General features: G+C 35.2%; 1 protein-coding gene and 1 long non-coding RNA gene across 2 annotated transcripts; one reads left to right on the top strand and one right to left on the bottom strand.

Annotated features, from left to right (window-relative positions):
• The first annotated feature begins 248 nt into the window (after nucleotides 1-248).
• Nucleotides 249-2,701, top strand: LOC133319446 (uncharacterized). Its single transcript, XR_009753059.1, has 2 exons — nucleotides 249-1,739; nucleotides 2,281-2,701. It is a non-coding gene; the product is annotated as an uncharacterized LOC133319446 (long non-coding RNA).
• Nucleotides 2,702-4,193: 1,492 nt separating this feature from the next.
• LOC116773927 (solute carrier organic anion transporter family member 1C1-like) lies at nucleotides 4,194-10,382 on the bottom strand. The gene is made up of 12 exons (XM_032666505.2): nucleotides 10,191-10,382; nucleotides 9,639-9,803; nucleotides 9,283-9,450; nucleotides 8,509-8,694; nucleotides 8,102-8,305; nucleotides 7,496-7,617; nucleotides 7,145-7,225; nucleotides 6,787-6,983; nucleotides 6,372-6,485; nucleotides 5,817-5,941; nucleotides 5,276-5,416; nucleotides 4,194-4,974 (listed from the first exon to the last, which is right to left on the bottom strand). The coding sequence occupies exons 1-12, from the start codon at nucleotides 10,213-10,215 to the stop codon at nucleotides 4,799-4,801; spliced, it is 1,704 nt and encodes a 567-aa protein (XP_032522396.2). The 5' UTR covers nucleotides 10,216-10,382; the 3' UTR covers nucleotides 4,194-4,798.
• Nucleotides 10,383-13,169: the final 2,787 nt, after the last annotated feature.

The following is a 13,169-nucleotide window of genomic DNA, read 5'->3' as shown; positions in this document are numbered from 1 at the left end:
AAATATCTGGAACGTACTGAAACAAGTGACATTAGAGACGCCAGCGAGGCTGGCGTCCTGTCTTTAAAATAATGAATTTGTAATAAAATCCGATATCAGAAGTGGGATCGCTCCTGTGATCAGTTACTGCCGGTCTTAGTGTATTTGTAAATCCTGATCGAGCTCAAGAAAATAATCATCCGGAAAACTTGCGTAACGAAGAACGCTCCTCAGTCTTTCATGCAAATGATGTCAACAATGCAGAGCGTGACCGAACATTTGCTACTAAAAAAACAAGGGATACGATTAAAATTACTAACAAGATCATATTAATTTTATCATCTTTTGATCCCGGTGATAGTGTGTGTGTTCGGGATTGATTCAAACGCATCTTTACGGCTGTAAATACGTACCAAATCAGTAACTACGACATTCGAATTGAAGTCTTTTAAAGGAGTGAGCTAGAAAGTGTGCAGACGATTGGTTAGTTGCAACATCTACACAAGAGGCATTACGTGAGACCATAGCTAACATTTGTTATTATCCTTTGAGCTAACCTCGTGTCCATGATGTATTCTCAAGAGAACCATGAGATTCTGTAGGGAAGGCTTGTGGTACCGTGACAAGACAATTATACACCACCGATCTGGAGAGCGTGACCTCTGAGCTAATCACGTGTTACCCTTGAGCTAACCACGGGTCCTTGATGTATCCATAAGAGAACCATGAGATTCCGTAGGGATGCCTTGTGGAGCCGTGAGAAGACAAGTCTACACCACAGATGTGGAGAGCGTACCTCTGAACTAATCGCGTGTTACTCTTGAGCCAACCACAGGTCCTTGCTGTATCCTTAAGAATACCATGAGATGACGTAGGGAGGCCTTGGGAAGACTTGAGTAGAAAGGTACTCACTCGATCTATAAGAACTTGCATGATTTTAATATCAAACTACTAAGACCATTGCTTCATTTAAATACGACAATAGACATACTCTTCACAGTAATATTTGCAACATGTCTGGTTAACACACGGCATTGCCTCTACAAAAAGGATGCTGTAATTCAAACGAAAGCATACTCGACTCCAAAATCCTGATAAAATACATCGATTGCGAATATAACTAATTTCTGTTAATTTTGTGCTAACCGTGATCATGCGTTTGAATCGTGTTTCCGACGAGAAAAAGAAGATGACGCCGAATTTCAATTCAATATCGACTGTTCCAGGTTTTGAAACGACTACTAATATATTAACCGGAGCAGATTTATTACGTGATAAGAATACATGTGGAAAATTTAGTATCCTTGCCGATGTTTTGCACATACGAACAAGTCAATTATGCTTTGACAGTTTAGATTACAATTCAACAATCAGTCCGTTTAAATCGAAGTAATGCACCAACACATTCAAAACAGGATGGTCGAGGCGGAGAGAAGATACAAAGCTAGGTTTTTGAGAGGTCGAGCTACGATTAAAAGATTCCAGAAGGGAGATATTGTAATAATAAAAATATAACCCCAGAAATCGGATATCCCTATATTTAAAATTTTGTGAACTATACAAAATCCAGAAAATAATTGAGAATGATTAATATCTTGTAAAGTGATTTTAGACCGTGGATGACTTCGAAATGTGGCACATGACCAGCTACGAATGTGGCACATGACCAGCTACGATGAGACTTCACAGCATCTGAGGGACGACACAGAATTACTAAGCAAGCAGTTAGGTGGACGGTTCGCCTACCTAATAGTTATCCGGTGAGCGTATTTCATTTTGTTCAAATTGCTTCATTCAAACGCATTACCATTAATCATTGCTAGCAATGTGATTGTCTAACACTTAGTTTGAGATATATTACTATAAAAGATGCATTTGGCGTGCGGATCCGAACCATAACAAAAAAAAATAATAAATTAAAAAAAAAAAAAAAATAATAATAATAATAATAATAATAATTAATAAAAAATAATATTGTAGACGGGTGGAAACGTCTTACGAAAAAAAAAAATTGTACATGGGTGGAGACGTCTTACGCCAAACAAATAAAGAAAAAAAAAAATGTAGGCGGATGGAGACGTCCTATGACATATGTTATGAATGTTCGTGTGACGCCCCAAAGCCATAAGTAGATTAAATAATTGGACCTGATATTATGATTTCGTCTCACGATGAGTCGTAATAAACAACGTAACCCATACGACAACAACAAATTTGTTAACCATAACTATAACAATATAAAGTTATCTAGGTTTACTGTGGAAGTACCTAGACTACATAAGTATCTCTCTGTTATCACAGAAAACAATGCAGAGCACGCATCAGTATAACCGTATCGGCATGACTTCGGACGATGAAGCATCAATTCTTGAACCTGGCCCATACTCTACGAGACCTGCAACGGGTACGAGAACATAACGAAAGCTAAGCAAGAGAGAACACATCACCAGGCAGGTGCAGAGCACGCACCGCCTGCCAGAATGGCCGTATTCGCGCAAGCAGCTTCAATGACGGATGCAACATGGAAATAACTGGCACCAATTATTATAACACCTTATTGGTCGTCGTTACTATTGTTAAAAGTAAAACGAAATCAAAGAGAATAGAACTATGTTTGAATTCTGGTTTAAATATGACGTCTGGACGCACGACAGGGGACTGCAGAGTTCAGCGAGTGCGGAGCATAAAGAACCTTCGAGAAATACAAGAACATTTAGAAGAATTGAAGTTTCATTTTAAAATATCTGGAACGTACTGAAACAAGTGACATTAGAGACGCCAGCGAGGCTGGCGTCCTGTCTTTAAAATAATGAATTTGTAATAAAATCCGATATATATATTTGGTGATTTAATTGTATTAAGACGGACAGAGACATATAAAAATATATGTTTTGCTACATACATGGCGCCATTGCAGGTGTATTGTGTATGTAGTCACTTTTGGGTTTGAAAACTCATGTTTACATTTAATTATATATAAAATTTTAACACACTATACATTTCTCTCTCAACCCAATTCAAAAGTTCACGTGGGCGAAACTGGGACAAGCAGTACAATACCATAGAAATCAGTCATTTTAGACTCTTTTTAAAATTAATGTTCTAATGTTTATATATTTAGCTTTATCACTAAAAACCAATTTCTGGAATTCATTTTTTACAACGGGCATTATAAGCGGTGAGCAATAATAAAGCCTACGAACTAGATTCAACGACGAATGAGTTACAAACGGGAATAATGAGAATTACCTGGTACATTATCCTAGAACGCTTGCAAGCGACTAGTGCTTCGCTGCTGATATCTGCTTTAGTACGGGATACGGGACCTTATAATAAATATTTTCAGATATTGAGGTAAGAGCCAAAATATTTGAACAACTGTAAAGAATACCAGCAACAGACAACCAGACGAATCCAGCGAAATACAAAGTACGAACATTTCAATGCGTCGACTACACTCGACAAAATTGTTCAAAATCAAACACTTGGGCAACGTTGATATGTTCAGGTGCTTATTGTCATTGATGACATACTATCTGCTTTAAACGTATGGAAGCATGTCATAAGGTTCCAACTGTTTTTGAAGCATCTACAACTAAAATATCTTACGACAGAACAGATTTTGGAAAAGTTCTCAAGTATGGTCAGTGTTTCGAATGTTTGGAGAACAGGTTAAGTGACGAATTAGTGCCATTCGCAGAGCTGTTGGAAAGTGGTGTGGCTACCATATAACCGGCAAAAAATAGAATGCTCGGCAACAGCGATTTTATAAAGTTTTACCAAATAATTCTTTAAAAAGCTTAGAAATTTTCCGTATTTACTTTTCTTTCACGATCCCTAAGTCTTATGGCGAACGTTTTTATGAAAAATTAATTAAGGGACATCATGAACCAAGGACGTCCTAATCTTCTGACTTTGTTGAATATGGAGCATTATCTGGTTAAATTCAGAAAAGTTAATTTTTAACAGTTTTGAGAACCTAGAGAAAGCAAGGGCGCCTTTACCGGAATATGCTACAGGCCAGTGCTGGAGATTAATCCGTTCCTGTTGAAAGGCACCTTTAGCTGTGTAACATTATAATCAATAACGAGAATTCCACACTATAACCTAATTAGGGGTTAAAGTAAAGGGAAATAAAAAAAAGCCTTTCGTTTAACGTCTTCATAACTAGACTTACTGACTTACTTTACAAATATGGACTTATTAAATAAATTAAATCTAAAATAATTTAATATTTGTACTAAAGCTTGCATTAAATGCACATGCAAATACAACATGACATTCCTTACACTTTACAACAATTCTTAAAACAACATTACAATTGACAATTAAAAAAAACTAATTTTTATATTTTTGTTACGTTTTTGCAATTTAACAAATAATATATATTTAGTGACTAATATTTATACTTATTTATACTATATAAATAATCAAAATAAATGGAATAAATTTTATATGAAGACATAATAATGCATGCCGTGACATAAAAAAAACCTTTGCAAATTTTTAAAAATTATTAAATTTTGCAGATACCTACATACCTACCAGACACATTTCAATGATAAATAAATTAAGATGCACTTTTGGAACTTACATATTTTAAATTTTTATACAATTAAACAAATGATAAAAATTTTATTCTGTCATACCTAAAGATTAATATTTTTAATCTGAGTATACACATCTCCATATATAAGTACGCGGTAACACAGATGTTACTATAAATTTTCCTCGAATACACTTTAAAAACCATTAAAATTTATATTGGAGGAGGCATTTTCCACTCTTGCACATAAAAAATTTAAAAATACATTAAATTTCACAAGTTGGTACTGCCTTCATCATTGTTATCATACACCTTCCACAAAACCAAGGACACGACGCTTATGAGAGCTGACAGCAGAGCGAAGAAACAGCTTGTGAAGCCGACCACGGTTGGGAAGAGATCACTCTGGACATGGCACTCACCACCCTCGTACCAACTGCAGGTCGCCACTGATTGAAACAATGATGATTATACAAAAAAATACTATAAAGTATATACTAATACTATTTTGTACATCTAGTGAGAGTTTTTACTGCATTTTGTTATAATCGTAAAACAAATGAGAGTTAAAAGCTAACAGAAGACCCACCAAAAATTATAGAAAGATTGTTCCAAACCGTTTTAAGACACTGAGCCATGATAGTATTTCTCAAAACTCATGCATTCCTATTAAAATAGTCTTAAATTAAGTCGTTTCAGTATAAAACCACAATAGAGACACAAGCGCTGTAACTCAAGCAAAGTTCTCACCTCGTATAGACATAAATAAGAGATGACCACAGACGAATGAGATCATGACGACCACGGATAAAAACAGCCCCGTGGCCACGGACTTGTCTCTCGGATCCACTGTTTTGAGGATCAGGACACCCTGCGCTTGGAAAGCTAGCACTGGAAACAAATAAATAACAAAATATACCCACATACATGCATGCATCCACATTTCAAAAGTCAATAATTAGGGTTCAGTATATCAGTTTTCGTTATATTTCATCCAAGTCACCTATTTAATAATATAATGATAACAATAAAAGGATCATCAAAAATAATTTGTTAAATGATTATCTATATATGCAATCCTATAAACGTCTTTTAAGACTGCCTTATTTGAGGAAGTGGTTTTAAGGCTAGCGGTAGGTCGGCCGTCTAACAACATATTTAAGTTACGAAACCAAAGAGCTGGCATTTAACTCCTTCACCAAACCTTCATACTATACTACATGAGCTTTATTCCTTGCTACTGAAACCTTCCCCGTTATTTAATTCTTCCTATACGCCACGTAATACTCACGAGAGAAGGTCACCACTACGACAAATAGAATGAGATGTAATAGGAACTGGTTGTCGCAGTTGGTGACGGAACAGGCTCCGAGAAGGGCAGGTCCACCTCCGGCACATGAACAGTTGGTGTACACCCTGGGGGAAGAAGAAATTAAACATGTTGACTAATTAGAAGAAATAGGAGGAATAAATAAATATGTTATCGAAAATTAAGTAAATTTGGTCAACAGTAAATGTGGAAGTGGAGTGAATGGAATCAATGTTCTGTTCCAAACTTTTGTTTGTTAGTAAGTATAAATGAATAGAGTGTTATAAGATATGAATAAGGCTAAGAAAATTATTGTTGACTGTACTAAAAAACTCTTAAATAAAATAAACAGTCTTAAAGTTTTAAGGAAGAAATTGACTTTTAAATGCTTTTATGATGGTTAATAACGTGATCTGCCTTGAATATTTCTTGATAGGCATTTTCTGACTGAAAGACATTGATAAAAGCATCAATAACAAGAAAATTCTGATCTTGTGAGAGAAACATTCAAAGAGATAACTTTATCGAAGTACTCACAGCACTCCATTAATCGTTTCTGAGCTACTGCATCCTGCGTGACAAGGAGAGAGATAGGTTGTCATATTGTTTGTCACACAAACAGGGTTGAACTCGGACCACGTTGGCTTACAACTACCAATGGAAAAAACAACATTTAAAATTTAAATTCAATGTATGCAATTTGACTTTAGCTTCTTTGTCTACCATTTTAGAAAAAATATTTCTAAAGTAAAAGATTTTGGCGAGTGTAGTAAGATACTTCCAATTGAAAGACTAGACGCTTAGCGCTCTAAGCACTAACTTAGACTCAACAGATGCAACATTCTGAAGTTACCCGACATACAATCCAACAGGCAAGGAAATTCCGTCCTTTTGGAACTACTTTTTTATGAACAAGAAAAGAACACACTGCTTAAACAATTTAAGAACGTACCCACAAGAAAAACTACACTGCGGGTGGTCGTAATAATAGTCTCCCAACCCTGACACTCTCCCTCTGTCACATTTGGGTAGAGTGATGAGTAGCACCAGGAACACAAATGTGAAGGTCGTCATGATTACTATTTGTTTCAGAGCCTTCTTCTTGCAGTATTCCTTCAGCACTGGCACTGAAAACTTTACACCTGCAAGCTGAAATATAAGTAACATCAATAAAACATAACTCGTCTTCAATATTGTAATAAATGTTATAAAGATATCAGTTCTCACTCTAGATATTAGAATATACAGCGAAGATGTTATTACAAGAAAGTTTAATTATCTATTAATAATACTAAAGTAATTTAACTCACAGCCACTGGAAATATGATGAACATCATGAGCAGGATTTCGGCCAAACCAAGTTTAGCGCTGGGAGCTAAGAGAAACTTGACCTAAAAAGTAAAACTAAGGTTATCAAAGTTCATTTCAATAATTCTGGAAATACCAAGAGACGAAACCTCTCGGCATTCCATGGATTCACCTTGCGGATGCCGGGTCCATCATTGCAGGGAGAGGAGCTTCAACAGTGCCTGGATATTGCGATCCAGGTGTGGGTTTAAGGGGCCCCTATTTAACGAGCATTAAACGCTCACCTCCACCGTCTAAGCTCCTCTCATATGAACAATAATATTTTGATTAATAATTTGAAATTCCGATTATACCTTGGCGATCTGAACCTGACTGTATCCTATGCCCCAGAGCGCGGCTGCTAGAAGACCAGCGGCCATGGACTGCTTCAACACCAACGACAGAGACAACACGCGGGCCATGCTTAGAGGAAAACCTACGAGCCGAAATATACGTTCTAGTATGGACCATGGATACGTATGTAGTATATAGATCATTGTTCTGATTCAATAATACATCACAACAGAGACAAAGACTTCAGATGGAAGTGAAACAAAAATGTTGTAATATGCGCTTACAATATAATTACGTTATTTAATAAGATTTAGAGGTTTTAACAAGGAACTGCAGGTTTAGGCACATCTGAGGCTTAGATCATATCCCAGTAGGCAATAACTATTGTGAGATTGTATAAATAAAATTTTACAAATTAAAGCAACAGCTAATCTCATAACCTGTTTTTATCAGAAGTTGAGTGTTGTAAATTTGAGGAAATTTACTTTTTAATAGCTAATAAAGAACGATAAATGTAATCTATGCTAACCATGAATAATATATTAACAATCTTTTCTTCTTGTACTAAAATTTATAATGTCTTATCTAATAAGATATAAGAATTTGAATAACAACAAAACACTTACTTCGTCCTATCACTGGAAGCTGAGTTTTCTGCACGCCATCAACTTCAGGGGCCTGTTTGGGAAGGACGCAGAAGAACTTGAAGAAGTTCAATACATATCCGAAGAGTACCAAAGAGATCTGGACCGGCTGGAGGTTTTCCAGCAGTTCAGCCACCAGGCGATTTCCAATAACCAATATTAACACACGCACGAGAAGTAGGGCTCCTAAAATAAAATTACATTTATACCCATGACGACATCTTGACAAAAACATATTTATATAACTAAATCTCTATTCAATTCTCGTATATAAAACATTTAATGAATCATCATTTTAATTATAATTTTTTAAACATTAAATACTACTGAAACTTAAGACTTGGATTAATTCGCCCTAACAATGATCCCATCAATTGTGCCTTCCTTACCATAATGTACGCTGGTTCGTTCAGGGGCGTATTCATCACTGTACCCAATCCCATGGGTCCAAGTGACCACTCGTGTCAACTGGAAGGCCACGATCGAAAAGATTATGAATATTAGGCGTATTATTGAACGCGCGCTGACACCCAGGTAGGAGAGGTCGTTGTTTAAGTTAGCCGCGTCACAGAACTCTGAAATATTTATTGATAGATGACTTACTACAATGATTAGATTGTATTTTTAAGATTAGTCAGTTGTTTTGTATAGTAGTCGTGGTGGCCTGGAGGTTAAAGACCCGCCTCCCATACGTGAGGGCGCGGATTCGAAACCTGGCAAGTACCAATGTGGTCTTTTCCAAATCATATGTTCTTTCTAAGAGTATTTAGTCACCACTGACGGACAGTGAAGGAAAATATCGTGAGGAAACCTGGTCTTATAATTTCGAATTATAAGATTGAAATCGCCAACCCATCTTGAGCAAGCGTGGTGATTAATGCTCTAACCTTCTCCATGTGAGAGGAGGCCTTTGCACAGCAGTGGGCTCCTATAGGCTGATGATGATGATGATCATGATTTGTATTGCTTTCACATCTTAAGAGTAACCACTCGGAGATATACTAAATCTCTCTATCCGGAATATATATTTTTAGTTATGCCGTCTCTTTCATTATTTCCACTATTTAAGTATCACCAAAGATTCTTGTTTGAAGTTGAGTTAGTTGAGGTGTAATTTTTTATCAGTGTAACAGTGAAAGGTAAATATCTTTTTTAATTCTTACCTGACTCTTCTCTAACGGCCGCTGACGGTAAAAAGTACAAGGAGGTAGTTGTCAGCATGACCATAAGAGTGTAAGATATCATGAGGAGTCTCCGGTTCTTAAAGCCCCACCAGCTCACGAAGGGGGTGACAATAGCTTCCAATGCAGACATTGATACGATAAGAATATCTGAAAAATAAATTTGACAAAACTCTCAGAATACCTTAAAATAATATTACCATTTTCAGAGCGAGGATCTTTTAAAAAAATCAAGCTATGTTCAAATATATTTGTACGAACACACAGACATTATAATTACACTAACTAATTTTCAGTATTCAGCGAGGCTAAGATTTTATTTATATAAAAATATTAACCAGGCACGTATGAAGGTAGTTCACCGCCTCTTATGTCCTGGAGTAAAAGTCTGTAAGCGCAAACTTCACCGACGGTTGAAGATAAAATATTCCCCATCAGTAAACCTCGCAACTTCTGAACATCGAAGCCCGTTGGATTTATCCATGATTTCACCCGATCTTGGGCTGAAAAATACACATATATTCTATAAATAACACCTTAATATTAAAACTGTTAGACGCCATTTAATAATTCAAAATAAAATTCGTTATGAAAATGTCTATGGTCACTGCTTAGTGCTTAGCTATCGAACTACTGAACAAAACGAAGAATGAAATACGAAAAGTTAGACAGTTAAATTTAAATGAGCGCTCGTGATATTCATTGATATTACTATAATTAAATAAATCTACAAAAAAAAAATCTAAGTTATATTGTAGAATATAAATTTAAGACTTCAAGATTTCAGCACTTTATAATTCCATATATAAAACCATAATAATGTTTCAGTTTTCAAATGTCAAATTATTTAATCGAAAAACAATTATAATCACAAATAACGTTGTGCTCACCCTTCACAAGCGGTGTCCATTCCATGCTATGTTTAAATAAAAACACAGATTATTGTGTATAATATTAATGATCGTTATATCTGTAATTAAAACTATTTTTTTTTTATTTTGTTATCACTTCAAGCACTCAGTACGTGTACTTTTGCAAAGCTCGGTTGAAACTGAAGTATATTTACGAACGTCTTGTTGGTTGTTATCTTATCTAGTAAATATCGTTTTCAATCTTATCCAATACCTTTTCATATATAAGACAATAAAAATTGCAATAAGTTACTCATATTTTTTTGTTTATTTGTGAAAAGTAAGCGACCTATTGTTTCTTAATGTATGTAAATTACACGGAACATGTTTTAATTCACAACAATATTAAGATAACACAAAATATATCAATGATTATTCGTTTATGATGCCAATAAATGTTATTCTGCAATAAAAGACCAACAAAACAACCAGTCAACCATAAATCATATGTTATTTAGAACGCAATAGCAAAAAAGAAATCGTTTCAGTGTGGCAAGATTATATATTGTTTTAAGAATTTTAGAACACGAAGTGAGTAATTTGTATAACAATTTTTTTTAATTAAAGTCTAGAGAGTCTAAACTTAGAAACTATATTACAGTTACACACAGAGAACTACAAGTGCTGTGACATAGAAACGAATTAAAAGATTAATTCCTTATCAAATCGTTTTAACCTAATAATACTGAGAATTTATTTTCTCTCGATATCACAGCATCTTTTATCTACTTGATAAAAGCTGTGGTTCTTTTGATAACGACGTATTTGTATTTATATTATTAATTCGTACAGATGCAGGATACCTTTGTAATCCGTATACGACTTACACAATTAAGGTTTCGTTTATTTAACGCACAATTACAAACTCAGAGAATCGTTCATCTCTCCTCGCCTTAACCGTTAACGTGCCTTTCATCTATATCATCAAAAAGACAACAGTCATTTACTAATACAAAATTTATTATCAGAACGCAAACAATAAAAGGGGGAGACCTCATTAGTGTATATAATATGTATTTTTTTTTTTGTTATATTTAGCCTAAAAAAACAAATATCGAAGGTAATTAAAGCTAACTTACAAATAAAATATCTACAATGATGATGCATCACTATCTTACTATATACAAGTCAGCATCGTCACACAACAAACGCAGCGTTCACAGTATTTTATTCATAATCTTTTCACATTACAGTATGACCGCGAGTTGTTAAGTATGAAATAGAGAGAGCTTACTGGTAGTGTATTAATGGAAACTCGTGGCCAACGTATGTGTAGCCAAAACGAACCGGAAAATGTTAAGGATTAAGCTAGAGCAGCTCCAATGAGGCGTGACGGGGTGACTCCGGAAATATGCATTTCGCGTCTTATGTCCTTCACTAGACCGATATAAAAAATAATTCAACAACTCATACATACTTCATCCGGGTATCAAATCTCATAATTTATTCTAATAAATTAATGATTTACTGCTTTAAGCTGCTTTTCATATTAAAAAAATATATAATAAGAATGTCCGTCATTTTTCTACGTTGTATAATATATACAAAAAGTAAATAACTCAACTTAGAGCCACCAGACGATAAAATCACAATAATCTAACGTGAAAGCCGTAGTGTGAGGCAGATAAATATGTTTGATACTTAAAATAATCTGAATGTGCATGTTTACAAATGTGCGCACAACAATAAGATTTGTAGAAAATATTAACAGGTAATGTATATACATTTCCTTACATTATATGAGTACAAAATCGGCAGGACTAATTAACGCGTCGGGAAAAAAAATATTTTTTTTTTATGACGAAAAGGTTTTATAAAGAGACTTGAAGGAAATCGATTGTAGCCTACATGTCATATCGATAACAGAACAACGTCAAAGGCTATCAAGGAAATACATTTATCTGTGACACAATTATTATTTATACAATTCCTGAGCTCACATTTATTTCTCGCAGTAATAGTATTCTTTAAATTTTATCATAAAGTCGAAAATAGGCCACAAACCGTCTGATAATTAAATGCTACACTTGGTTATAATTATCAAGTCGTACGATGCGAAAAACACGAAGATTAAGAGAGTTATAAAAATAACTAATTTATTAGTGGACGAGTATCAGAATTATGTCATCATTAGATTAACGTCTAAAACTAAATTTACAAACAGCCTTCTTATCATCAATTTGTTAGCAATATATAGATCAGGGGTTCCCAAACTTATTTTGTGCACTGCCAACTTTGCGAATAAATTATTTTTTAGCGCCCCCATTTTTTTACCTGCTGAAAAACCACTATTATTTATCCGCGCTAAATTAAATTGCATATCACGTGCCAGGCCTTTTACTTTTTAAGGTGGTAGAGCCTAGCTGTGGTCAGGTTACTCCAGCTCGAACAGGAGCTGGCTTGACCGGGAAAGTACCACCCGCTCACGGAATATCGGTGTAAAGTAGTCTTTAATGGCTCCGTTTCGTCTAATGAGAGAGCAGCTTGCTGGAGCATTTTTCCACCCTTTCCAGTTTCCTCTCACTCTTCCACAATCAAGGTCGGCAAAGCATCCTTAACATCATTTAAATTGATGATGTCAATGAGCTATGCTAACTTCTTTCCATGAAGTAGACCGTCTGCTCGTGTCCGCCTTTGTTATAAAAAAAGGCCTCTACACAACAACCTCATTCTTTTTCTGGGTCTCTCACTGCTCCCTTTAAGGTCTGCAGCGCACTCAAGGGCGCGGTATCGCTCACTTTGGGAAAGTCTGAATTATAGATCAAGATAATGATACGCTGTCAAAAAGCTAATCAGCGACCCATTAATTAAATATAAGATTACAAACAACGGATTGAATGTGGTAAACGTTACCAACTAAAAAAGCAATTGAGCCACAATTATAGCAAAATAAGACCCAAATTTCAGAATGTTATTGTATTTACTTCGGAATAACCCGAGGAACCATCGAAACCTTAT

Source organism: Danaus plexippus, chromosome 20 (assembly GCF_018135715.1).
Source record: "Danaus plexippus chromosome 20, MEX_DaPlex, whole genome shotgun sequence".
In the NCBI taxonomy this organism is placed as follows: domain Eukaryota; kingdom Metazoa; phylum Arthropoda; class Insecta; order Lepidoptera; family Nymphalidae; genus Danaus; species Danaus plexippus.
Note: the sequence above shows the minus strand (reverse complement) of the source record. Positions and strands in the feature narration are given on the sequence as shown.

Bases quoted from the DNA above. Each gene is read 5' to 3' on its own strand.
- LOC116773927 (XM_032666505.2), bottom strand. From the start codon at position 10,215: ATGGAATGGACACCGCTTGTGAAGG. The intron at 8,695-9,282 runs GTAAGAATTAAA...TAAATATTTCAG, and splicing joins GGCCGTTAGAGAAGAGTCAG to AGTTCTGTGACGCGGCTAAC. The intron at 5,417-5,816 runs GTGAGTATTACG...ATTTGTTTCCAG, and splicing joins CGTAGTGGTGACCTTCTCTC to TGCTAGCTTTCCAAGCGCAG.